At 42.9% G+C, this 24,081-nt stretch overlaps 1 protein-coding gene across 5 annotated transcripts in view; it reads left to right on the top strand.

Moving 5' to 3' along the window:
• Window positions 1–5,616: 5,616 nt before the first annotated feature.
• Window positions 5,617–24,081, top strand: part of Rcbtb1 (RCC1 and BTB domain containing protein 1) — a 35,494-nt gene continuing 17,029 nt past the window's right edge. The window contains exons 1-6 of one of the 5 annotated variants that reach the window (XM_060391102.1): window positions 5,617–5,640; window positions 14,692–14,752; window positions 14,870–15,036; window positions 15,378–15,528; window positions 20,710–20,876; window positions 23,812–23,970. In XM_060391102.1, the coding sequence (XP_060247085.1) occupies window positions 14,911–15,036; window positions 15,378–15,528; window positions 20,710–20,876; window positions 23,812–23,970 (603 nt within the window). In that variant the 5' untranslated portion in view covers window positions 5,617–5,640; window positions 14,692–14,752; window positions 14,870–14,910. Of the gene's footprint in view, window positions 5,641–5,884; window positions 6,018–6,123; window positions 6,247–6,364; window positions 6,388–14,691; window positions 14,753–14,869; window positions 15,037–15,377; window positions 15,529–20,709; window positions 20,877–23,811; window positions 23,971–24,081 lie in introns of those variants that run through there. The other 4 variants (XM_021627120.2, XM_021627119.2, XM_021627121.2 and 1 more) reach the window with 4 other exon arrangements.

Here is a 24,081-nt window from a genome sequence, read left to right as displayed (position 1 = left end):
TACAACATTTGATCCCAATGGAGCCATTCTCTTTCCACCACTACATTAATTAATGTTCCTGAGCTTTGAAACAGAAGGAAACTGTGCACTACCAGATGAACCAAGAAACTTACAGGATAAACAACAAAACACCTTGAAAATGTATAGAATGAAGACAAGACATCCCAAACCATATTGGATACATATGTATTATGGTAAAGAGGAAGTTTCTAGTTTGAATAGCTGTATTTAAAAAGAAACACGGTCTCCTGCAAATAACCTAGTCTTGCACTTTCACATTCTGAAATGGGAATTAAACATAAAGTTAGCAGAATGAAAGAGCTAATACATTCAGATGAAAAACGAATATATTAGAAAAAAAAAAACAGAACAGAGTAAACAGGATGAAAAATGATTCTTGAATAAGATTGTCAAACTTTTTAGTTAGACTGAGAAAAACACAGACTCAAATAATTAAATCACTTTCTGTAGACATCAGCATAGATTTTATAAGAATTTATAAAAAATCATATAAAGAATCATGAAGAACTTTATGAATCAATGTAGGCCAATGAGTTAGATGACTTAGATAAATGTGAATTTTTAGTTTGAAACCAGGTGTCACTATGTTTTAGCACAGCAATAGAAAGCAAACTAAGACACTCTAAGATTAGAAGAAAGGCAAGGATGCTCACTTTCCCTCTATACATATTTCCTGGTATGTTCTAGGCAGAGCAAGCAGGTTAAACAGAAATCTAATAGAGGAAGTAAAACCATATCTCTAGGTTACATGAGAATCACATAGACAATCCTAAGGAAATTTCCTAAGCATAAGTAAGACTTTTCAATGAAACCATAGAATGCAATAAACTGAACAATATATAACTATGCTTCAGAACTTGCAGATACATCACATTGTGTGACAAAATTTATATGTGAGTAAAGATCTTATGATGGAATTATTACTCTGGATTATCAACTAGGTCTACTATATAAAAACCGACTTTAGCCAGGCATGATAACTTTAATCCCAGCACTTGAGAGAAGGCACAGATAGGTGTATCTCAGTTTCAGGTCAACTCGGACTATGTGGTAAGACACTGTCTCAACGTAAATATGTCAGTGGACTTCATAAAAATAAATGCATGGACTTTATACATACAAACAACAGACAAAATAAAGGAGCTCCCAAAGACACCATTCATCTACCTATATGTGAACATACAAATATAAATATACATATATTCAATGTATACACACAATTAGACAGATAGACACATTTTTAGATGAAGCAAGTGGCCTCAACAAATGTTTAATTCTGTCTTGGGTTTTTATACTCTCTAATACAAAGGTTCTTTATGTATGGAAAAAATTACATTATTTAAACACATACAATTGTTACATAAAAGGGGAGTTACAGGAGGACTATGGATCCTAGTATCTACCTAGATACTTTGTTTATTATCTTTAAAGCAGTGTTTTTTTTAATCTATGTGCTCATTATGAGTTCAAAGCAGCAGTCTTATCTTCTCATTTCAAATGTATATTATTTTTCAAAGTAAGTTTTTATGTCAAGGTTTTTCTAAGAAACAGGTGTCTCTCGTACCATTTATTCTTTGTTTCTATATTCATATGGTCTTACTTGTTGTGGTGTACACCTGGGCCTTATTCTTGGACTAAACCTAGAATGAATGTATTTCCTTGATTATTAATTTGTTTCAATCTTGTTTTCTCTCTTAGTATAAATCAAGTGCTTGACATATGGAGGTTCATTGAGCTCCTAGCAGTTTTCACTACACTGCAGGAGGGCCTTTAAATGACTTGAATCAAGTCAGAAATTCTTTAAAATCATCATCAGGGGTTATGAAATCATCAATTCATTTAAACAGCACTATGTCATAAAGGTACATCTTCAAAATAATCTGCACAAAATCTGCCCACAGAATTAAGCAATAAACAGTGAGGTAGGTCTCTCCCATGCCAGATGTATGAAACAAGCATGGAAAGGCAGTATTGCAACACTAAGCAGTCTTGGGGCAAAACTGTGGGGCCTTGCCTAAAGCAGGGATATACACATTGTCGGCCGTACAAAAATGAGTGGGCTGCCTCCAGGAAGCTCACTTGCTAGTTTCTGCCAGTCCAGCATGAACTCACTCCCAGCACTGACTAAAATGACATGTTCCCTAAGTGGACACTGGGGTTGATGAAAAGGAGGGCTACTGCCACTCTCATGCTTCTGTACCCTCACTCCCCCAGTATGCTCTTTTGGGGGTAACACCAGGCAGTCAATGAATTGGGACCCCACTGCCCCTGCAGGCAGTGCTGTATCTGCACAGCCCGTCAAGGCCAAGCTGCCATGCTAGGCAGCTGCCAGCTGCTCCATTGATAACGAGGTCAGTGCATTCCAGGCGGTGTTCCGTGTGACAGCTCCAGCAGATTCTATGGAAATGTGAGCGAGGTTATGTCTCTTTTGCTGTTAAGCAGGTTCCTTGTTCTGATGGAATGATGTAGAATCCTGCATTGATGGACCACATATAACATACATTGATGAGATTGTTCAAGCCTAATGACCAAATTCAATCCCTGGATTCTGTTGTTGAAAGAGAACCAGCTCTGGAAAGTGGTCCTCTTACCTCTACACACACACACACACACACACACATTGTATGTGTATATATGTACATACATACACAATAATAAAACTTGTGCATAAAAATTTTTTATATTTAAAAAATAAATATAAAAAAGAAGCCCTTGGATAGTTATATTGGCTGAGATCCTGAAGTTAAACTCATAAAGCATATACCTGCCTATCCTCTAAAAAATAAATGGCTCCACTTTCCTGAGTGTTAAGAGTCCAGTATGGTCAACTTACCAACTGGCTGGTTGCATTTTCAAGCGTTACCTCCTTGCTTTATCCTATGCTGGATCGTGGCCATGGTTTCTGTTGGGGACAGTTTGCAGTTGCTGGATTAACACGGGTGAGTAAGAGATTGTGAAGGAGGCCTATACGTAATTACTCTCTTCGTAACTGTGTCACCCTGTTCCTGAATAGTGCGAGGATGGATGATGAAAGACAGCATCAGACCTGACAGACCACCAAAATGGTTCAGCTGCCAAGCCTGATGGCCTGAGTTCAATACCCAGGATTCACAGTGGAAGGAAAAACATGGACTCCGACAAACTGCCCTCTGACCTCCACACCTGTGCTAAGACATCTACCTGCCTGCACATTTGCATGTGCTCATGTACAGACACACGAGAGAGAGAGAGAGAGAGAGAGAGAGAGAGAGAGAGAGACAAAGAGAGAGAGAGAGGTCTGAGTCTGGGGGCACCTGCCAAGGTTCCAGGTTTTTGTTTCCTAGTACAAAATTGGTCCAGGACACCAGAATATTAGGGAAATAGACTTTTATAACAGAAGAGAGAGGCTCTCCTCAGGAAGAGAGGAGTCTAGAGAGGTGGGCCAGGACCGAGTCTCAAATGCCTTCCCTCCCCAATGCCATGAATAAACAACCTTTGTGAGTTTAAATAGCTCCAGTCTTTTCTCACATTCAGATGGTCATTCCGGAGGCTTTTCTCTAGCATGCTCTGTTTTGTTTCGTGCAACCTCCTGGAGGGGTTTCCAGACTTTTGGCCAACTGGCTTCTTTCATGTTAATCTTAATGCTTTTTTTTTTTTGTAATCCCCACCATATTTTGAATTGTTATAATTGAATATAATCGATGTTGGTGGTGTCTTAAGTTGCATCTCAAAAGGCTCCTAAGGAATATAAAGAGGCTACAGTGAAATCAACCCAGAGGTACACTGGATAGAATTACAGCTGGTAGGTAAAAAAAAAAAACAAAAAAAACAAAAACAAACAAACAAAAAAAAAAAACACAAAATCTAAGGGCTGGAGAGATGCCTCAGAGGTTGCTCTTCCAAAGGTCCTGAGTTCAAGTCCCAGCAACCACATGGTGGCTCACAACCATCTAGAATGAGATCTGGTGCCCTCTTCTGGCCTGCAGGCTCACATGCAGACAGAACACTGTATAATCAATAAATCTTTAAAAGAAAATGAAAAAAAAGTCAAAACAAAATTTAAATCACAAGGAATGTTGTATGTTTTCAATTTTTACAGAAGCTAATACTTCATGAGAATCCTACAAAATATGTGGGAAAGGAGGAAGATAGTATTTAAGGTCAGATACACTCAGGTCTTATAGTTCATTGGTATTTTAACATTTTTATTGAAAATATTTTTATATAAAAGGAACAGTTTCTCTTCATAGGCAATCTTCGGTGCAAACATTAACAGTACTCAATTCTCAGTTGCCAAAAGGCTTCAGAAAGACTGAAGTAAAGGATTACTGTAGCTTGTGTTTGCTACAAGGACTTTATGGGTTCCTCTTTCTTCCACCCTTGTCCACCCCTTTTCTTCTTCTATTTTAACCCCCTAACACTAGATAGGAAAAAGAAAAGGATAGAGGGGAAAGGGGGTGACTTTATCCTTAGACTACTTCCTATTGATTAGGGGCATGGAGTTCTTTTGGTTAAGTTTGATCTTTGGTGTCAGGATACATAATTTCTTGTTGTTGTTTCTTCTTTGCACAGGACTGCTTAACCTATGTACCCAACCACCAGTCAGCCTAGCAGGGCTCTAGCATTTATACATCCTCTGAAAAGTCCCCCAGAATGCCAAACATCACACACTCGCAGAAACTATCTGCAGCTGGCAAAACCATGCCTCTACTAAAGTATTAGGCAAACCATTGTCAGCTGTTGTAATCAGCCCCATGTCCCCACACATGGGATTTAAACATCATATTCTTGTAATATTTCTGTGTTTTTAAAGAAACCAAAACTCTCACTACAGACTCTTCCCTAGCCCCCATAATTTTCCTTTTCTATCCTCCATTCTTTTGATGGAGCCATTCTTTTGGTGGAGCGACTCCATTGGCAGGTAGTGAGTGGGAGTCTAGCCAACTGTCAGTTATTACAGGAAATGCATACGGTACTCTTACGAACGTTTGAGCTCGGGTGACAACAGGTACTTAATCTCTTAGAGGAAATGCACAGTTCACACTTTTCGCTGCATTGTAAAATCCCTGTTTTGAACATGCAGTGTTACGGAAAGCAGTAGTTGCATCTGAGGCTGTCTGAATGAACTACACTAATTGAAGATGTTGAGTCTGCAAATAGGAAGAGTGGGTGGGGCTTCACCTCAGTTTTGAAAGATGAGAGGAGACCAATGAGTATTTTGGGAGTTTGATAAAAATGGGTTTTACTCGTGAACTAGTACAACAGGGGAAGTGACATCAGAATATAGAACAGGGCTCAAAAGCTATATTGCAATAATTTCTAAGTAAAGTCTATTTTTAACCTCTTCATTACCTGGCTTTTTTCTCCTCCTCCTGTTTTGCTTCAAGGAAGGAGGTGGTGATTTTGAACACTTGAGATCCAGGCAAAAGAATGAACTAACCCAGAGAAGCCTACAGCAATTTAAAAAGGGGGGAGGGGTAATGTAATCCATGGAAAGTTTAAATCCTCAGTAGAAACAGAAAGCAGTGTTGAAGTAGGGGAAGTATCTGGCTGATGGAAAGGTATCTGTAGGAACAGAACTGCTTAGTGGTACACAGAAAACGGGATTTGTATTCACTACCGGGAGCTCAAGAGGGAAAGGTGAGTCTGAACAAGATTGCTTGAATGCCGGTGCCAAGATGTTTGGACTTTGTCCTCTAGTGCCAACCGGGAGTTAGGGGACTTAACAGCTGATGCTGTTCTGACAAGACTTGTGCTGCACAGAGCAGCCGCTCCTTTCCAGACCTCAGCTTACCGGCTTAGCACGAGAAACGTGTGGAGCAGCCAGCTTTCCGGACCCGGGACTCAGCCTGCTTGGCCTGGGTGTCCAGCGCTTCCGCAGGTGCTTTCGGGGCAGGGCGGGGCGCGCGAACACGCGTTCTGAGCACCAGCGGCCCGGACTGGGCCGGGCGGGAGGAAGCGCGCGGTCCGCCGCCATCCCGGGAAGCGGCCTTCGCGTTCCGGCTCTCCGAAGAGACGTAAGTCCGGGCCGGGACGACTCGTGCTTTCCCGACCCTGCGCCGAGCCTCGGGCCCGGCCTGCAACAAAACGCGAGCGGGAGCCGGAGCGGCGGGCGGGCGGGCGCTCGCCGCCGGGTGTCACGTGACGGGAGCCGGCCACGTGACCGGCGGCCGGGCGCTCGCACTGGCACCGGGGCTGCGGGCGGAACCGGCCAAGGCGGCGACCTGAGGACCCTGGGCCCCGCAGGTATAGCGCTGCAGGCCGGGCGGAGGCGGGCGGGCCGGGCGGCTTCTTGCGCGGCTGCGGGGCCGAGGGCGGGCGAGCGCGCGACTCCCGGGGCCGCGGGCTGCTCGCACCCGGACTCTGTCTTGCAGGGACTTCGCCCAGGTGTGCGGTGAGCGGAGCGAGTGGCGCCGCGCGCGGCCTGCCTCTACCGGGGCGCGCACGCAGGCGGGCGGTGGGAAGCTGGCGGCTGCAGAGCTAGAGGCGCAGGGTTGCAGTTTTAAAAGACAATACTTCTCGGTGTTAAAAACGGCCGTGGTCCCTCTTGCCTTTGCCCCGTTAACTACGAGAATTAGAGCCCGTAGGGGCCAAAAATCTGAGTTTCTGAGACTGGCGTGCGCTGTAGCATCGAAAGCAAGAAAATCTGGCACCAGAAGATGCTTGGACCCTTATGGGAGTTTACAGTCTGTTTTAAATGCCAACTCTAGTTTAAATCACAATTGTAGTTAGCGTCTTTTCATCCGTGGGCCGGCGTTTACCCTATTATATGAATACCAATGAATTTATTAGTACTTCTGGGCGTGTCTTTTTCTTTTACCCTCTCAATTTGTACCACTTGAAGAGGAAGTGATGCTGATAATCTTGAAGTGTTTCTTCTGCAAGTGACTTTTTTTTTTTAAGTGTTACGGTCCAAAGGGTTAAGTTCCACGAATTTCAGAAAACATAGAAAATCAAAGCTATGAAGCTTGGAGCTTAAATTTTACATTGAGTGCCTGTGTGTTCCAGGAGCTGAGAAGCCTGGGATCTCTATCTGAGAGTCCTGAAATTGAAAGGCTCCTGTATCAGGAACTAAAAGAAGCACTGGAAACAAGGGTTGGGCCTTTCATGACTAGATGCCAAGTGAGGCCTTGAGACACTTTTTTTTTTTCTTACTAGGATCTATGGTTAAATTCTTAAACATTACCTTTTATGTATTGAGGAATGTAATGAGAATTGCTGAACTTTAACTAGAATAGATTTCCTAGGATGTCAGTTAATAATTATCTACTATGTATTTGACTCACAGTATTGACACAAATTTTAAAGCTCTCAGGAATATCTAGGTCACAATATACGCTTTGCAAGAAGACTACAGAGCAAGTTCCGGGATAGAGAAACCCTGTCTCGAAAACAAAAGTTTAAAAGCAAAGAAGGGAGAAAACTTTAGAAAATGCAGTAAATATAAAGAAGGATGTATGTCATCTGTAATTTTACTGCCTGGAGAAAACATTTTGTATCTTAGGGTGTGAGTTTGATTGACTTGGGGCATTCAAGACTTCACATGGTAAGATTTCAGATTGTAGGAGAAAGCCACTAGCAAGCGCTGGGCATTGAAGCTACGAACATCTACTTGATTGTAGAATTTAGATAGTTTGAGTAGCACGTCAAATAACGAGGCTACTTTTGTAATTTGGAGGTAGTAGATACACTTTTAAAAATATGATCATACTCAGATCTGCATAGTACCAGATGGCAAGGTGTGTCCAGCAGTTAGCTGGAGTAACTTTCTGATGCACAAGAAAAAAGTTGTGTTTGCAGAGATGAAGTCTGTTCTCTCCTGGACTCAATATGGCAGCATCATTTAGAGGTGCCTAGAGCAGCCTCCCAGCCAGCAGCTGTCCAGCATGTGGAGGGTGTTTTCTCTACCTCATTTGTGTCTAGGCAGCCTTTGAAGGACGATCTGCCCGTTCCGGGTGGAATCCTTGAGGGGTGTGTGTGGCTGTGTTAGCTTTCACTGTCATGAAGTTAGTCTGTAGGCCAGCTCTAGTGTGCTAATTTACTTACCCAGAGATAACCCACGGCTGTCTCAAGCTGGGAAGTGAGGTCCTATCTCTTTAAAACAAAATAATAGTTGAAACAGCATAATCTCCTATACCTTAAACCCCTCAGTATCAATCTAGACCACATATAACTGAGTTTCAAGATTTAACTGAATCTCAGGATTGAACCCTAGGCGCAGAACTGCCATCAACGTGTCTAGGAGCATGCTTTGGTGATAAGGCTTTACATTTTATTCTATGTCACAAAGAAATATACTGAATTAAAGTGAAGTCAACATCATGCTTGTAGTTTAAATTCTTGTTTTTAGAAGACTTTAGATCTTCCATGAACACATATGGGAGAAGGAATCTTAAGTGAACTGTCATTTCCAATGTGTTTGTCACTTTAGAAATGACCTTCGAGCAAACAAAATGTTAGTTTTCTTAGGAGTACTTTTGTCTCTGCCTTTGAGAAAAATATCTGAGCACCTTCCTGTTCCACTTTAGACTAGAGCTTAAAAAAGGAGGAGAGGCAGGAAGAAAAACCTCTTTCCTCCTTTCCTGAAGGAGAAAATTCTGAGATCAGAATGTACCTTTTAGACCATAGAATCTATACTGTGGTGTCCAATTTCTGGGCCGTGCCTTACTTTTGTGTTTTGTTTTGCTTGCTTGTTTATTTGTTTTTAGGACAAAGTCTCATTATGTAGCCTTGGCCAGCCTGTAACTGGCTGTGTAGAACAGACTGGCCTTGACGTCAGAGATCCTCCTGAGTGCTGGGATTAAAGAAAAGTATCCTTTATCATAGTCCACTTCACAGAGTATGTTTTCTCCTACTAATCCTATAGCTGCTTGGGTGGTTTGTTTTCCAACTAGAGCACATGATTTCAGTATTATTTCTTCACTCAGCAGTCAGCTGTCAGAGCCTCTGTCCTAGAATTGCCAGAAGCTTTTGGGCAGTGAAATAAAGGCAGCCCCTGGGTGACAGGGTTGAAGAAGTGTTTCCAGGGGCCATTACTGCAGGTTGTGCTTCAAGTCAAATAAATTCTGGCTCTTGGGAAGGACAGCTATAGGACTTTCCATTGTCATCTTAAACGGATGATGAACTCGACACCGCCAGTGTTGGGAAATTCTAGGATACCGTCCTTACTTGAAGGCGGGAGGTGTGATCATCAGTGACCTCTGTAAGTGGCCTTAGCTGTATCTGATGAAGAGAGAATGCTGTATTCACAGGCATCACGTCTTGTTCAGATTCAGGCCATGCTCTTCCTTTTGTTCTCCCAGTTCTGTAAGCTGTGCTAGCAGCTGGGGTAGTCCAAGACTTAGTGTCTCAGCAAATTTTTGAAACTGTATTTTATTTGTAGCCCTTATAAACATTGAATGAATGAAGTTCTGAGGTGTGTTTCGAGGCTAAAAAGTTTGAGGCTGATCTATCTTAGAGGCTTGTCTGGACCTGGGAACTGTACTGCGTATCTAATCAGGGTTAGCATCTCCATGCCCAGAAGCCCACAGCAGTAAGTATGGGAGGAGTTGCTACAGGTAGCATTTGGCTCTGTGGCAAACCGAAAGATTTCTTGATCTTTCGTTGTCACATAAATGGATGATAGTTGCAAAAACTTTGTCCCAAACCCTAGGACCCCTTTATTTGAAGGTTTTCCTAGAATACAGATACAGTGAACTAAAAAATAGAGAGGGTGTCCATATTCTTAAATCTTTTATGCACAAATGGGCACATAGATCTGGGTAGGGTAGCACATTCCATCATCCCAATATGGACAAGGCTGAAATAAGAGGAAGAAAGTTAAAGATGCTTGCTCTGGAACAAATATGATGGTTTTTATTAAAGACTTGCCTATTCTTTATCATTGCTAGAACACTGAGCATCTGAGCTCTAGAATTTCACACGACAGCTTTTCTGTAGTAAGTAATATTCATATACTTGTCACTATTTTGCAGACTTAGCACATGATGGTGTCTCATGGACTGTGTACTTGCATTTTGTCTCCCATCAGTGCTTGGTCCGGTATGGTTTTGCATTTAAGGTTTCCACTTGGGATCAGAATCCCTATCAGGCCTTTTGACCTTCAGAGGGCAGGGGACATGACTGTATTACCCTTTACAGTGTCCCTAGAATTACTGGTATCTATGGTAATTGCAGAGCAATTAGTTAGCTATACTAGCAGTTTGGTTCACATTATTTTTTACTGTGTCTTTTGTGAAGTATCTTAGACTTTATAGTTCATAAACTGCAAAAAGAGCTGAGCTGTGAGGCAGCTTAGCTTCTTAAACCCACGACTAAAGTCAGATCCCATCCAATTTACAAAAGGCATTGCTGTATTGCTGTAGGTATCTTCAATGTGTGTGTGTGTTTGTGTGCATGCACTTAATTAGACACAATTTAAAATTTACAAGTTCTGTGTATTTGACATTGCGGCTTCTAATAGAGTGAGTCTGGCTATGTTGAGCAGATGGCTGAGGACTATTCAGCTCTGGACTCTGTGCTCTCACTGCTGAGGCATCTCCATGCTAGAGAATGCCGCAGACTCCTTCCTGCTCATAGTCACACCAGAGTGGTTAGAATTTTGGTGCTGGACTGCTTTGAAGGGTTGCTTTCTTTATTCTCTTTAAGTAGCTTTCAGGTCAGCAAAAGAGCTGTTCAGGACATCCTGTTGATGACATCATTCCCTTTGTTCCAGATACATTCTGGCTAGTCTGGGAGAGAAGCCCTGAGGTCTTTTAAAGACACACACTTAGGACAACTGTAAATTCTTCGTATTTTGTAATATTGAGACTATTAATCATCACAAACTTTCTTGTACTATTGATCTCGATTTCCTGTTTTTCAAACTCTCTAAACACATTTAAAAAATTTTTTGGGGGGGCAGGTCAATAAAATAAAATTTTTCTCATCTCTCCTTAACACTTGGTTCCTAGGGGAAAGCAAAATAAATGGGCTCTTAAGAGGGCTGCTCCTCCAGCCATCTAGTTCTAAATTTGGCAGGTCTGTGTTTGTATACCCTGAATTTACCTTTGAGAGTATAAATAATCTTTCCTCTGTATGCCACAAGCTGGCTGAGAGACAGTGGCATAGCTAGAAAAAGCCTTGCTGGGGAGCAGGTTATTGATCTGCGGTGCTAATGGGCAGAGAGGATGCAGCGTCTGGTCTTAGTGCCAAAGAACTGAGTGGCTGAAATGTGTTGGAACTCCTACTTCTGCTTGCCATTCCTCTTTTCCTCCCTTTGCTTATTATCTCCAACAAACAAACAACGACAAAAATGACAATTCAGGCTGAGCATGGTAATGCTGTTGGTGAAAAAAATATTTTTTCTAGAGCAGATTGTGGCAGTGTTGGTCTGTGAGCCTAGTGCTGAGGTGGAAACAGGTGGATCATAGAGGCTTGCTCCAGACAGTCTAGCCAGTCAGTGAATTGCAGGTTCCTTGAGAGACAGACAGAAAATAAGATAGAGGAAGACACCAGACCTTGACTTCTGGCCACCATTCCACGTACACACGCATGATGTCTGCACCTGCATATACATGCTCACTTAGCACATACTTCAGTAGGTAAATTAATATGTTTATGATTGTATGATTGCATAATTGAGAACCCACACTAACAGCAAATCTGTTAGTACTTGTGTTTCTTGTTTGGGCCGGCCTGACTAACATTGCTCTCTCTCTCTATCGTAGACAATGCTACTGTTAGCCAAGCTCTTCTAAAGACAGAGTCTGTCTGGCCAGGATTAATACTGACTTTCATGCATTCAAGAAATCCCCCAGAGTGTCTTCTTTGCATGTTGAACACAAATTACATACTTTTCAAGCTGGAACAGATTTTTAAGAAATCAAGGCCGAGAAAAGATAAAAACATGTCCCATTGACTAGCTGAAACTAAATGTGGCCTAAAGCACGGGCCTCACTCGCTGCATTGTGTCCCTGCTGCTCCACCACGCTGGCACTTCCACCACTCTGGCACTTCCACCACACTGGCACTGCTGTGTGTGGATGGGATTTACCTGTGGAGGTGTTGGAGCAGTTTCTTACATTGACTCTAAATTACCAGCCTTGGCGTAGATGCCTTGTAAAAGAAAGCTTCACTAATTTAGCCACATATAAACTCAGCTCATAAAATTAGCCCTCCTTTGAAAGGTGAGCTTGATCTTGAAGGAAGTTGTCAAGCCCTGAGGGAATGGTTACCTGTCTCAGTAACTGTACCATTGGAAGTAGTGTGGTTTTGAATGGCAATATTCCTTTGTGTTTTGAATCAGTCTCTCTTTTTGGCATACCTGCATGAGGAGAGAGAGAGAGCTATTCCAGGTTGGTCTCAAAATCACTGCATAGGTGAAGATAATTTTAAATTTGTGAATCTGCTTTCATTTCTGTAGTGTTAGGATAACGGGGACTGAAATTGGGGCTTTGTACCTGCTATGAAAACACTGTATCAACTATTTACAGCCCACGGTCCATGAATCTTGCATTTAACTCTTTAAATTACATTTTTATTTATTTTGTGTGACGTTCTGTGTGTGTTGATGTGAATGTGCCATGGTGTGGATATGGAGAGCATAAGGCAGTTTCTGGAGGTTGGTGCTGTCCTTCTACCATGTGTGTCTTGTGGGTTGAATTCAGGTCCTTGCGCTTTTTAAGAGGGGGCCTAATTTGACCAGTTATTGACCAATTTTGCTGGCCCTGAATCTTACGGTTTCAGTGAATCCTATATGTAAAAAGTTGAATGATAAAGACTATTTCTGTATGGCTTGTGCTACAGAAGGAAAAGGTGCTTCTGAATTTTCTTAAAACAACAACCTGCTTAGCGGCATTTCCATCATGCATGGCTTCTGCCTCAGAGGTGCAGACCTGACATTTTGGGGACATTGCTTCCTTCTCCTCTCCTTGCTTTCCTTCTACCGTCCTCTTTCCTCCACCCTGCTCTGTCTCTGTCTTTTGAGGTAATAATATGACCCTACTTATAAATCAAAGGTAAAATAGTTATTAGATCTGGGCCAGCAATTTCATTTTTAGAAATTTATTTTAGAAACTTAGGTATAGAATAAGGCATTGACTCAGTATTGCATGCAAGCAGTGCTTTCAGTGTTCCAGAATAAAGCTGCAAATCACTTTACTAGTGAGAGGCAGGAACTTGTTACAGCAGCGTAGTGGGCTGCTAGTGATGTAGCTCTCCTGGTGCTGATGGGGGCAATTCCCACTACAGAGAAGCGAGTAAGGCTTCCAGTAGTGTTTCGTTCTAAAACACAGGTATGCTAGGCACACACATGCAGATCCCACACGTGCACTTACACACTCACTTGGGTATTTGCTACCCCTGAAAGGATTTATAAACCACTGATTACACTGATTGCTTTAAACAAAGCGGGAAACTTTTCAGTGTTCTTCAGTACCATGTGAAACGGTTTTTAACACCCCCCCTCCCCAATATCCTTAAGAATGTTGAAGTATCACTAGAGGTTTCTGGTTGCAGGACAGACAGGCACATCTAGTGATGTTCCCTGGTATTCACTCCTCATTGAATGTGTGATAGGATGTTTAGGGCTAGTAAGCCTCTGATCCGTATACAGGTTGGTGCTGTTGGGAGCAGTCTCTGGATGGTAGGAACTGAGGCACTGACTGGCGTGCTGAAGCCCCAAATCACTCTCATGGTATGTGCTAACTGTGAGGAAGGAGAGGTTAGAGCAGAAAGAACTCCTTTGCTGGCTGATTTTAAAGAGCAAAGGGTGAGTAAGTGGGAGCTTCAACAGTCTAGGTCCTCATTAGGAAGGCCTAGTTTCGTTTGCAGAACTGAGAGCTGGAGTGGAAATTCACTGGCATTATAGGGTTTTGTGTTTGTATGGGCTCCTGGAATTCCCACTACTTCTTTTCAGCATTACAGAAATTGGAGCCTCACCTAGGATTCTTTGTATAGACCTCCATAACCAGAAGTTGTTCGGAGTTCTGGGAAAATTTATACATATGTCTTTCCAGTAGGGTACCATTTAAGTTAAACCAAGCCTGGCCTGAAGTCCAGTTATCAGCTTAACAGCCAGCTTGGAGTAAACCATATTATCTTTGTAAATGGGTGTCTGTATGTAGACCGTTGCTCTTGCTGCTTCACCTGCTCTCGGCTTTCTGAGGGATACCACATTCTTGTCGTGAAGCAGCGGCTCTGTATGGCAGGGTTTTGTTTTTTTTTTTTTTTTTTTTCTACACAGAATGAGTTTTTCAGGTGTCCTGGCTTTGGGCATGGGTGAGCATGGACGCAGAGATACTGCTTCTGAATTCTCTAATTACTCCCATCCCCATCCTGGGCTAGGAACGGACAGACAAATGAGGATTGTAATGTTTTAGTGTTTGTTTTGTTTTGAGACAAAAATCTCTCTGTTATATAGCTCCAGCTATAGTAGAACTCGCTATACAAACCAGGCTAACCTCAAATTCAGAGAAATCACCCTGGCCCTACCTCCAGAGTTCTGGGATTAAAGGCGTGCACCACCATACCTGGTTTAGTGTTGTAATTTTTATCTGAATCCCTGAGTGAAATATCCCTAGGAGAGGCCAGATCCATGTAGGCAGCCAGGCTTTTCTGTTGGATACTAGCATTGCATGTTCCGAACAGGTAACTCTGCTAGCGTGTGGCAAGAGGAATACCTGGCTCAAGTATGTCGCGTTCTCATTTCAGGAAACAGCCTGGTTTTGAAGATTTGGCACACTGGAGAAGCGAGTGATCCATTTCACTACCGGTAGGTAAATTTTTCTGGAATTATCTTTTCGTGGCTTTTATTAATAAAAGAACTCTTGTTAAAGTTAGCAGGGTGTATATTAATTTTTCTTGAAATACTTTTCACTTCTTGCTGCAGAGATGCCAGCTTATTTATAGGACTCACCCAAAGCCAGCGTCATGGTGGATGTAGGAAAGTGGCCAATCTTCACACTGCTCTCACCCCAGGAAACTGCATCTGTCAGGAAAGCGTGTGTCTTTGGGACCTCGGCCAACGAGGCGATCTATGTCACTGACAATGACGAGGTAAGGCTGGAAGCTGGGGGTTAGTGTGGGGCCATTTGGAGGTTGGACTTAAACCCAGTAGTCTGAAGGGTGAGAATAGGTTTGGGATAAAGAGAACCTAAAATTCAGGAAGAGGACCTTGATGTGTTTTTCAGTTTTGTGTTTTAATACCTTCCACTCTGTAGTGTAGCCCAGTACTGCAAAGCCTGAGTATTATCATCAGAGGCTGCTTATTTCTTAGTATCAGTCTCTTCTCGCCTCCTGGGCTTTCAATCTAGACTTGAGTATATCTTATTTTCTGAGCAGGAAAAGGCACTGTGACTTCAGGTCAGACGACTTAGGCAAAGGTATTTGTTTTCTAGGTCTTCGTGTTTGGACTGAACTATAGTAACTGTCTAGGAACTGGAGATAACCAGAGCACTCTGGTGCCCAAGAAACTGGAAGCTTTGTGTGGAAAAAAGATCAAAAGCCTTAGTTACGGGAATGGCCCCCATGTCCTCCTCAGCACTGAAGGTAAAGAGGGAAAGCTGTGGCTTTCTGGTTTGTGGATAATTCACTTAGTTCTGAGCCAAAGAAAGGGAATGCTGTATTAAAATCACCTTACTTTGGATTGTCCTTACTTCTGGGGAAGTATACAAAGAAGGTATAATTTTTAGACACTCGAGGCCAGCTCTGCAATAGTAGCAGTGTATCTTGTACATGGACAGTCTCGAGGGATCTTAGATTTTCAGTGTAAACTGCAGAACGCTGGACAGGGTGTAGTTCATCTAGTCTGTTTTTTCAGTGAGTGTGAGAACCTAAGGTAACTTTGAGAGGGTTTCTTTAATATATATTTAAATTCATTTTTATTAGTATTTGAAATATATGTGTGTGCAGTGTGGGGGATGTCCACATTAGTACAGGGCCTGCAGAGGCCAGAGGTGTTAGATCCACATGGAGTTGAGTTACAGGTAGTTGTGAGCCATTTGAGCTAGGTACTGGGAATTGAACTTGGATCCTCTGGAAGAGCAGTACATGCTCTTAACCACTGAGCTATCTCTCCAGCCCTCTTTGGTATATGTTTATAAACAAACATAATGTGGGTTCTTTCCTCTGTGTAGTTGCTGAATCTTGAGTCAGGATCTCTTAGTTTATTCTGGAGAACATATCTGTGGGTGCCATGTTGAGGCGTAGGAGAAGTGGACAGATTCTTGTCCTTGGACTGTACCTCACCGAGGTCACCAGAGAAGCCTGTCTACTCTCCTTTGGTGGTTGTCTGTACACTGGGCAAACAGCACTCTGAAAGTTGTCACATGTAACTTCTTCCTTTGGGTTTTTGGTCTTTTGTCCCTTGCAGAGGTCCTTCAGTTTAGTTAGATGCCCTGTAGAGAGCCTTTGGGAGGCAGATTGCATCTCTGCTTTTGTGTCAGGGCTAGGGAACCACAGCTTCCATGGGTGTTGTCTCAGCCTCTGTGTCTACCTTGGTGTCTGACTTCCAGTGCCTCAAGTCTGAATCTGCTCCACATTCTCTGCCTCTTTGTTGGAGGCTGTGAGAGCCGATCCAGGAGTCTGACTGGGTGTGAGCAAAGTGAGACTGCTCTGTCACAATTGCTCTACCTCATCATTTGACTGCCACCACTCTGGCCCTTTCAGCTGCTGTTCTACCAGCTAGTTCACTATTACCTATCGGGGGCAATAGTGAAGTTTTCCAAACAATAACCAGTTCTTAATATCTGTCCTAAGTCCTGGTGAATGTTGCAAACACACTAAAAGACATACTTTCAAATTACTGACTTTCTTCAAAGCTGTGACTTTTGGAAACTATCACGATCCTTTTGGATTTGTGTTTGAGTCTAGACAATCTATTTTTTTAAAGTATCTTGAGTGTTAAGTTTAGTATACCAATAATTAGGGTTTGCTGAGAAATATCTTCTGTGTTTAATTTCTTTATAGTGTATACACACATACTAAGTATACATTGTGTGCCTTATGTATGATCAATTACTATATCTATATTTTCTTATAACCACTTAAATAGTTTTAAAAATTGTGTGTGTGTGTGTGTGTGTATGTATGTATGTTTACATGTGTGTTCATGTTTGAGTACGGGTAGGTGTGTAGGGTGTTTGTCACAGTGCACATGAGCCAAAGAACCTCAGGCATTGGCCCTCGCCATTCACCTTGTTTAGCACAAGGCCTCTTCATTGTCTGAAGCTGTGTATGAGTGGCCCTGAGCCTCTTGGGATTCTCCTGGGGTTACAGACAGGTACTGTCTTAGGATTCTCCTGGGTTACAGACATGTACTGTCTAGGGATTCTCCTGGGTTATAGACATGCACTGTCTAGGGATTCTCCTGGGTTACAGACATGTACTGTCTTGGGATTCTCCTGGGTTACAGACATGTACTGTCTAGGGATTCTCCTGGGTTATAGACATGCACTGTCTAGGGATTCTCCTGGGTTACAGACATGTACTGTCTAGGGATTCTCCTGGGTTACAGACATGCACTGTCTTAGGATTCTCCTGGGTTACAGACATGCACTGTCTAGGGATTCTCCTGGGTTATAGACATGCACTGTCTAGGGATTCTCCTGGGTTACAGATGTGCACTGTCTTAGGATTCTCCTGGGTTATAGACATGTACTGTCTAGGGATTCTCCTGGGTTACAGACATGCACTGTCTTGCCCGGTTTTAAACCAGTTCCCGGGATCCCTACTTAGACCTTCACTTTTTCGCGGCGAGTACTCTACCCAGTGAGATATCACCCCAGTCCGCAAGGAGTTCTAAAAACAGTTTACCACTTTGAGCGGAGGTGGGGGTTGTATCTCAGTTGATAACAATACTTTTGTAGTATGTGTAAAGCCTTGGATTCTATCTCCAGCACCACATAAAACCAGACATAGTGGTATGTGCCTGTGTTCCCAGCACCAGGAGGTGAAAGTACCAGGACTAGAAATTCAAGGCCACCTTCTGTTTGGGGCCTTGCTGTTCTACCAGCTAGTTTGGGGCCACCCTGGGGTTAATGAGACTGTCTCAAAACACAAGCGAAGGGCTGTGGAGAAGCACAGTTGGTAAAGTGCCTGCTGCTGAGGTATGCAAACCAGATTCCCAGCACCCCTGCAAAAAGCTGGGTGTGTCGGTGCTTGCCTCTGTCTCCAGTGCAGGAGGAATGGAAGAGAAGCAGATCCCTGGAGCTTGGGAATAAACTGTCCTAGCCAATGGTGAGCTCCAGGTTCATTGAGAGACTTCAAAAAATAACACAGAATGGCAGAGGAAAACACCAGCTGTCCACCTCTGGCATCCACATGCATACAGAATACACACATACACGTGCCTCTCTTACTGGCGTGTGTGTTGGAGTGGATACTGAGATTGAACACTATTTAGAAGGAACCACTTTAACTCTTCAGATGTTTCTTTGGGAATGTGATCTCATATTTATTATTTTGTTTTTATGTGAGTGTGAACACGTGCATGCATAGGAGTTCAGAGGACAGCTCTTGGAGTTGATTTTCTCTTGGGCTTGCATCTTCGGATGGCAAGTACCTTTGCCCACTGAGCCATCTTGCTGGCACTGCTGTGTACTCCAGGCAGCTAGGCTTCTGGGAGATTCTCCTGTTGCTGTCTTCCGTCTCCCTGTAGTGCTGAGATTACAGCTATGTGCTGTCACATCCAGCTTTTTTTACTGTGGGTTTTGGGGGTTGCATAGCGCGGTCTTTTACCACTGAAAAACATTTTGCCAGCCTGTTTTCTCTGGCATGATGCTTGTCTTCTATGTCTGAGTTTTCAATTTTGGGTATCATCTTTTAACTTTATATTATGGCAGGTAGAATTTAGCTCTTTGTCCTGTTTCTTGCTCTTATCCTTTAAACACATGGATACTACCATTTCAGTTAAATTAGTATTGCTGTTTTCATTATTGGGAACTGTCTAAGTATTATTTATGGCTGAGCCTTTGCTTCTGTGCCTGTTCCTGCTCTCACTTCCCAGGGTTGATAACTGCTTTGAGACTGGTTGACACATCAATGCATACATCATTAGCATGTGTCCAGCTCCTTTACAGATCTGCTCTGAACCTCCGGCTGTCCTCAGAGCTGTGGAACTTGACTGGCTACCTCTGAGGCTGCCTGCATAGCTGCAGCCCAAAACTTTCCTTCACTGTCATCCTCAAAAGTATCTTCACTTCATCCTTTAGCTTCCCTATTTGTGTGTGTGTCTGATGTCATCCTCCTTGAATTTGACCCATGTCTGGTGAAACACATTCAAGAAACTTTCCAAGACAGGAATATGAGAGAAATTCATGAGTCTGTCTTAGGATGTCATTATTTCACTCTTACTAATGTGACTCAGTGGTTTGGCTGACCTCAGGATTCTAGGGTGGGATACTGTTTTCTCATAATTTTTAACTCATGGCACTTTTTAAGATTTGGTATTGACACCGATTCGTTCTGACTTCCACTCTTCCTATGTGCACTCGAGTGCATGCCTGTGCGTGCACGTGTGGAGGCTGGCTGGCAGAGTCACTCTGCGCCTTTCCACCTGCATCTGCACAGACACGGTCTCTCAGTGAACCTGGAGCTCAGCCACGACCTGATGGCTTGGCCAGTGAGCCCCCTGGGTCCCCATTTCTGCCTCCCAGCTCTGAGATGGCTACATGCTGTCAGGCCCTTTTTACGCATGTGCTGGAGGTTTGAACCCAGCTCCTCACGCTTGTGCTGCAGGCACTTGACCCACAGAGCCATCTCCCCAGCCCCACTTTTACTCCTGTGTGTGACTGTTTCTTCCTCTTCACAACTTCAGAGAGAGAGATCATTTTCTTTATTCCAGGTATTTGGAAAGAGTCATGACTGCTCTAGAGTGGGTACTTTTTAGCTTACTGATAATTTATAGGCCTTGCCTTCATTTCTACAAAAGATTTCTACAACTATTCATGGATAATTTCTTTTTTTGTTTTTTTTCTCTGTCCTTTTTGAAATTTTTCTTATATAGACATGAATCTGACCTGATTTTCTTACATTTTTCCTTCCTATATATTTTCTGGAAAATTACTAAACTTACTAAAACCATGTGTAAATAAATTTTAGTTGAAACTATGTGCATGGTGTGTGCGTGTGTGCATGTGCACACGTTAAGTATGAGTACCCCAGGTCCTCACCCAGTTCTTGAACACTATACGATCCTGTCCCAACAGTGATATCAGAAGCAACACAAAGAGGACACAGCTTGTCCTTGCTGTGAATCGTCATACCTAATGGCACACTTTCTTTGAAATCTAGGGCTGGAATTGGCTCCCTGCGCACTTCCCCTTCTGCAGATGTTGATCGATATTTTTTCTGGTTTCCTTTGTTAGTTACAATATCTGTCTGTTTTCCAAAGTTTTGTGTCATGGAACCAAGGCTGGCCTCAAATGAATTGTGTAGCCAAGGGTGACTTTGAACGCCACATCCTCCTGTCCCACTGACTGCAAGAGTTCACTCTAGAGAAGCCTATTTTTATACATAAACTTTGACTTTGACCACAAAGCTGATCTTGTATGCAAGTGCCAAGGCCTTTCATGAGAGGTTTGCTTCTGTCTTCCCTGTTGTCTCTCTAGCTCCCTGACTCCCTACTAGTGGTTATCTTGCAGAGAGGAAGGCACAAATGCTAGAGCAGTGAAGGTGCAGGAGGTTACCAGTTCCTGTTGGAGATAGTGTTTTGTGTGTTTCTCTGTTTAGATGGAGTCGTCTACGCCTGGGGCCACAATGGATACAGCCAGCTGGGGAATGGGACCACCAACCAAGGCATTGCTCCTGTCCAAGTCTGTACCAATCTCTTGATCAAGCAGGTGGTTGAGGTCGCTTGTGGTTCACATCATTCAATGGCTTTAGCAGCTGATGGAGAGGTAGGTGTGCCTTTTGATTCCTCTTAAAGAACTGTCATGAACTGTATGATACAGGGCTTATTATCATAAGCATGTTGAGTGCAGTGCCCAGTAGCATTAAGCAGTCACATTGTTTGGTCTCTTCACTCACAGATCTCTTTCTTCTTAAAAAGCTGAAGCCCCAAAACTGTTAAATGTCAGTTTTCCTTGACACTGTAACTGTGACCACTCCAGATACTGCTTGTATATAGAATCAAATAATACCTGTCATTTGGTGACCAATTTCACTTAGCATAGTGTCCTCAAGGTTCGTTCATTTCTATGGTGTGTGACAATTTCATACACGTTTGTACACTGTATCTGATCCTTTCCACCTCACTCCCTGACTCATCCAGCATGGTCCTTCTACCTCTGTGTCCCTTTGGGGGGGTTGGGAGGCAAGGGATAACCCACTGAGTTAGTGCTGCTGGACTATTAACTGATCTTGTTGAATTAATCCTATGCAAGTAACCATAACTGCAGTGAGTTAATTAGTGCAAAAGTCATGTCGTGTCCAGAAGACAGCATTTCACAGCGCCCCTTCAAGTGTGTGTGTGTGTGTGTGTGTGTGTGTGTGTGTGTGTGAATGTATTACATTGGGGATGGGGGTGGGGGATATTGGGAATTGAACCTGTGGTCTCATACATGCTAGGCAAGTACTCTACCCTAGGCCCATTTCATTCATCTTACTATTAAGTTGTTTTTAAAAATATCTCCTGCCTTACTAGTTATATCTTGTAGCTAAAAACAACCAAACAATAAAACCTCTATGAATACATTCTTTCTCTAATAATATTTGTGTCATATACTAGAATCACCGTTAGCTAGGCTTGTTGTGTACATATCCATTGTCCTAGCACCAAAGACTTGAAAGCAGGATGGAGATTTCTAGGCTAGCCTGTACTACAGAGGAAGAGTTTGTCTCAACAAATGAAAAAAAAAAAAAAAAACTAACAAAAACTTTTAAATAAAAATTTTTAATTGCATTTATGTATTTATTTTTTTTATTGTGTGCATGTAGGGGTCAAAGGACAACTTGTGGGAGTCAGTTCTCTCCTTTACTATGTTTATCTGGGGATGGAATTCAAGTGCCTTTGCCTGCTTGTGTCTTGTGATCTCAGAAAACCCTTTTGAGGGGAGAACTCAGTGTTCAGGTTCATATTCTTCATGCTTTTTGCCATGACTACAAATCAGATTCTCAGTTTCCCACTCCAGGTCCTCTACATGCTTCCTAACACATCTCCTGCCTTCACCCACTCCTTCTTAATAAGCCATCCAGACCAGTTAGTGCTGGGCGTATGTGCATGTGTGTGGGCTCACTGGAAAACTGGCTCAGGAATATCATGAACGAAGAAATGGAAAAGAGAAAGAGCTGGGGCTGTGGAGGAGTGCTGTAAAATACTGTTTTCTGGATATATAACATGGCCAGCATACTCAGAAACTCCCAGCATCTGTGGCTACCCACCTAAGAGTAGCCATATTCCCACAGTGGGTGGGGAGATAGCTCCAGGCTCCACTTCCTTCTGAGAGCTGCTGTGGGAGAACTAGGGAGAGTCACAGTTTTTTGTTTGTTTTCCTTTTTTCAGGGTGTGGCCATTGACAGAGCATTATTTTTGTTTCTCATATTTGTTTCTGGTTTTGACTAGCATAGAAACCTGCTTTTGCATCTCCAATGAAAATCTAGTGGTCAGATTGTGGTAGTTAATAGCAAAAGTAGGTTGACAGGTAGCAAGTGAGAACTCAAATACTTAGAGCAGCAATATAATAACCGATGGTATTTCTGTAGGTTGATGGTTGTTGTACGTGTACTGTGTCAGACATAGGCGAGCATGTGTGTGTTCACATAATGCCAGCATTGATTGAGTACAGCTGCTTTCGTAGCAGTTTCTCTAGTAGCCCTGCTTTCTCTGGTAGCCCTGGCTAAAAATGATTTATTCCATCTTAAAATTCCAATCTCAGTTACTCATATTAACTCTCAGAGTACATATTATGTATACTCTGCTGTGTTATGTGTCTGTCTGTGTGTGTGCACATGCGTGTATGTATGTCTGCTTGTGTGTCTGTGTGTGTAACATGAATATTACAAAGGGGTTAAACAGGCCACAGCAGAGCTACAGGGGTTTCAAAGACACTTGAGAGGTAGAAGCTGGTAAAGGTACAAAGAGAGACTCTGTGGGAGTAAGTAAGATGATGGGGTAGAGTCAGAACTAAGCTTCAGAAGCCAGGTGAAGTAGAGGCTCTAGAGGTAAGGGTTAGGATTGGGTCCAAGGGGATGAATGGACACATGGATGGACATTATGTCCAGACAGATGCATAGTAAATTGACTTGGCCTTGTAATCAGGGTATCCATGTTGAGCCAAAGCGCCTAGGACAGTTGGGAATTCTCTGCTTCCTATACACAGTGGTCAGATGAAAATTCTGTGGGGTCATCACCACTGCAGAATTAGATGTCCTCTTTATGTGGTGGAGTTAAGAGTATTGTCCCTTTCCTTAGTCTCTGTATCTCATAAGTTCTTGTGCTTGTTTTTTTCTGGTGTAATTTTAATGTGCTGGTGGGTTCCTACAATCCCAGTTTATAATGATGAATTTATACACCACCCTTATTAATCAATCTGTGTCTTTTAGGTGGTGCCAAGCAGATGGTGCTATTTCCTTGACCACTAAGTGCAGAGTCATTCTCCATAGCAGGATAAAAAAGCTATTTATAAGAGGGACCCTCACAGGGCAAGGCACAGTCTGAAAACCATTTTACACAGTGTGAAATAACTTTGAACAGGGCTCATCCTGGGGGCTAGAATACTTACCCCGGGGCTACTGTATGAAATTACAGGGAAGGTAGGTAGGTAAGCGCACTTAGAGCATTCTGAACCATGCCAAAGGTGTGACAATGGGTTTTCCTTGTTCTTTCTCTTGTAGCTGTTTGCATGGGGCTATAACAACTGTGGTCAGGTGGGATCAGGATCGACAGCAAACCAGCCAACTCCTCGGAAAGTTACAAACTGTTTACATACCAAGAGAGTGGTCAGTATTGCCTGTGGTCAGACCTCATCCATGGCTGTTCTGGACAGTGGTGAGGTTTGTGCTCTTCATTTTCTTTTCTGCTCCAGCTTTATTTCAAAGGTGCCAGCATGGAGAGGAGAGCCTATCTTGGATACTGACCCCTACCGGAGGACTAGCTAGCAGGTG

This window comes from Meriones unguiculatus, chromosome 9 (genome assembly GCF_030254825.1).
Source record: "Meriones unguiculatus strain TT.TT164.6M chromosome 9, Bangor_MerUng_6.1, whole genome shotgun sequence".
NCBI lineage: Eukaryota > Metazoa > Chordata > Mammalia > Rodentia > Muridae > Meriones > Meriones unguiculatus.
Note: the sequence above shows the minus strand (reverse complement) of the source record. Positions and strands in the feature narration are given on the sequence as shown.